The sequence below is a fragment of the Saprolegnia parasitica genome, assembly GCF_000151545.1.
Source record: "Saprolegnia parasitica CBS 223.65 unplaced genomic scaffold supercont2.260, whole genome shotgun sequence".
NCBI lineage: Eukaryota > Oomycota > Saprolegniomycetes > Saprolegniales > Saprolegniaceae > Saprolegnia > Saprolegnia parasitica.
Window position 1 is genome coordinate 14393 of NW_012156654.1, and position 3472 is coordinate 17864.

Genomic DNA, 3472 nt, shown 5'->3' on the forward strand with positions numbered 1-3472 from the left:
GGCGATCGTTGCCGTCTCCGTGTCCAAGAAGGATGGGCCGTCGGTCATCTCGATGAAGATGGCTACGTGCCGCTGACGCAAGACATGCACTAAGCCATCGCACTCTCGTCGTCGTGTCTATAAGGTGCTGTCAGTTGTCCAAATATATGGTGAATTGTTTCTCTCTACGCCAACTCTCGACTTGTTTACAACAAGCTGGAAGGGGGGAAATGATGATTGTACCAACAAGTGGAAGAATTTCTCTGCGCAGAAGGTCGAGCAATATCGAGGGACGTGGTACAATTCAAGCAATGGATGGAGATAGCACGGTACCTCAATCTGCGGTCAAAATAGACTCCAACGTTACGAAGATGTTTGTGACGAGGTAGTAGCCACGCGCGATGCCCGACCGCGAGTGCGTGCACGAGTATATTCCCATCGCTTGCATTTGAGTGCTCTTCGGGGCCTTGAATGGGGTCTTCGACACCAGCAAATGAATATAGTCTGTCCTTTCGGTTAAAGCCTGCCGCGACATGGTCGCTTGGCATGAGCATTGGCTTAAGATTAAACAGTCGTTTCTATGGACAAAAGTTGCCGTCGGTCTAGTCGCTCGTTCGTTTACGAGTGTCTATACGGTGCTGTAGCTCAAAGGGGCTACTTTTCATCATAATCCATTTGGTGTCAACTGCGTGAGGCTGTCGTCTCGCTCAGCTTTGGCACGAACCGCGATGGCGTCTGCAGTTGCTGCGTCCAGCAAGGCTAGACCCACGAACGCTTCGATGACGCGCAAGACGCTGTCGGGAATGTTCGCCAAACGCGTGCCTTCGAGTGCGTCGAGAAAAAAGGCGCGCTGTTGCGGAAACACATAAGCCGTCGAGAGCACGTCCACGTCCGAGTGCACAAAGTAGACGCGCAGCAGCGTGAGATGGCCATTTTGCGTGGCGTCCAGCGCGTGAAAAGCCAAGAGCCGGTGCTGCACGGCGCTCGGGACCATGACGAGCCGGCGCGGATGCAGCTGCACAAAGCCCGTGGTTTGCATCTGCAATGCCTGGCGCTCGGGGCAAAACACCTAGCCATATTACAGTCGATTTGATAGTTTGCAGGTCAACCTGTACCTCGCGGCCGTCGCCCGTAGTGCGCACGTTGGTGTGCCCAAACGCTTGCCGGCACTCGATTGTCGGCAGCGAAATGTTGTCGGAGGCCACGACGAGCATCCCGGTCGCGACAATCGCATCGTTGGCGAGGCCCGAGCCGAGCTGCCAGAGGCGTTGACCGGGATGCGTCGGCGCTTCGGGCGACACGGCATACGACTGGACTTGGCACACAACCAAGAGTCGAGAGTTATCGTCGTCGCGCTCGAGCAACGGTTCAAACTCGTTTTGGAGGCTGCCTTCGTGCACGTGCTCTGGCAAGACGGGGGCTACCTCGGGCCAGAGTGGATCGAGGTCGACGCTGTTGGCGGCGAGTTCGGCTCGGAAGGCGCGCTGCTGCGCCTTGGTAATGACGTCTCGGGGTCCCAAGTTGTACTGCGCTCGGTACAGCTGCCGCAGCAAGGCCTTTTTGTCGTACGGCAGCGACAAATCTTGCACCCGCGGGCTCGGAAACGCTGCCGGATTTGCTGTTTTTGCGCATACCGGAGCAGTGGCACCATGCGCGCAACGACGTCTTCGAGGCTCGCGACCAAGGCGACGCAGTTGACGTTATTGACGTACGCCTCGAACGTCGTGGCGCCCGAGACCTTGTCGTAGGCCATCGGCGTTGGCAGCCACTGGTGCGTCGCCGAGATGTGTCGAGAGGCCGGATTGGAGTACGATACGACTTGCTGCGCGGCAACGGCACGGCCGTCGTGGGGCGAGACGCTGAAGCGCGAGTGGTTGCCCACGACGCAGTACATGTTTGGGTCGAGAACGTCACGCACGTGACGCGCTGCGTCATAAGGCGCAGCTGCCCAAAGCGGCGCCAAGGCCAGCGCGATTGCGGTGACGTCGACGTCGTCACAGTGGCTCACGCCGTACGCCGTGTTGGGCACAAAGCCCAGCGGTGTCACGCAGTGCGTCTCAAGCAGCCTGAGCTCCTCCGTGACAAGATCCTGTGGCGCAGACGCAGAAAATTGCGACTGGTTGAGAGCATGGCAGAGCGCGTTCATGTACGCCAGCTCGACCTGCGTGTACGCCAGCGGCTTGGCGGTGCCAAACCCGCACCATAGGAGCGTGTACGCAGCTTCCAGCGTGTTGTCGGGTTCCCAAAAGAGATCGCGCGTCTTTAGAGCACTTGTGGGAAAGATGGTCTGGAGAAGGTATCGCACGATTTGGCGCTGGTTTCTGAACCGAGCAATGTCCAGATACGACTGGCGGTTCTAGACCACATCACGTGAGAGACTGTCACTGGAGACACGAAGACCAACATGGCGGTACGAAGCAACGTCGCCAGCGCGGTGCAGGAGTAGCTCGACGGCTGGAAGAAGCCCGCGGCTGCACGCCTCGTGGAGCAATGACCGTCCATCCTACATGTACGCCGAGGGTATGTTGTTGGTACATGCAAGCGGAGGTACCTCCAAACGGACGTTTGGGTCTGCGCCGGCGTCAAGAAGCGACGCAAGGATCGTAGGGTTGTACAGTGCGCGAACCAAGTACGACTAGTCGATTTACGCATCGCAACCTTAGCGGTCAAAGGAAAGAGTACATGTCCCAGGATCTTGACCTCCACAAGCGGCGCTAAAAGCGCGACAATCGCTGCGCGGTCCATGTCGATGGCGATGTACAGCGGCGTGCTGTCGATCTAGTTTTGATCTGAGCGCCGGTGTGCAGTGGTCGGATTAAAGTACCGAGTCGTCGGCTGCGAAACGAGGGTCGGCACCGTGCTGCAGCAAGCGGCGCACGATATCCAAGTCGTACACGCGCCTGCAGATGGCGAGTGTGAGAGGCGAGTGCCCCATCTACAACAACTCTTGGTCGCAAGCACCGAGGAGGCGACACGCTACCACGTTCAAGACGTTGAGGTTCGTCATAGGAATCAGCATATGGGCAGACGCGAGGTCCTGGTCTCGGATCGCATCGTGCAGCGGCGTGGAGCCGAGCTAGAATCCGAGTTTATAGCAGAATAGAGATTTTTCGATGTACATCGTTCTGCAAGTTGGGGTCAGCGCCGGCGGCAAGAAGGAGCGCAAGGAGGTCGGGATATGGCAGCGCATGCCACAACGCCTGCGAATATTGTCCCATCAAGAATCTTCAAGGGTTGGATGAAGAACCTCGGACAGCACTGGCACCGGTAGTTGCGTCGAGAGAACCAGCGACACCATGCGTTCGTGGCGATTTCCCGTGCGAATCGCTGTCGACAGCAGTGAGCGAGCCTCCTAGCATTGTAACGTTGAGCAAAACGGGTACCTGCAACCGAACCTTGTTGCGATGGTGGACGGTCGCGCCAGCACCCAATAGGAGGGTCCACATCAATGCGTGGTTCTCCCGCAGGCCTCTCTTTACGAAGGCAAACAGAG

At 57.8% G+C, this 3472-nt stretch overlaps 1 protein-coding gene across 1 annotated transcript; it reads right to left on the reverse strand.

Annotated features, from left to right (window-relative positions):
• Positions 1-643: 643 nt before the first annotated feature.
• SPRG_16098 (hypothetical protein) lies at positions 644-2574 on the reverse strand (the record flags this gene model as incomplete). Its single annotated transcript, XM_012355538.1, has 5 exons — positions 2531-2574; positions 2374-2482; positions 1614-2335; positions 1095-1575; positions 644-1048 (listed from the first exon to the last, which is right to left on the reverse strand). The coding sequence occupies exons 2-5, from the start codon at positions 2479-2481 to the stop codon at positions 644-646; spliced, it is 1716 nt and encodes a 571-aa protein (XP_012210928.1). The 5' UTR covers position 2482; positions 2531-2574.
• Between the last annotated feature and the right edge of the window lie 898 nt (positions 2575-3472).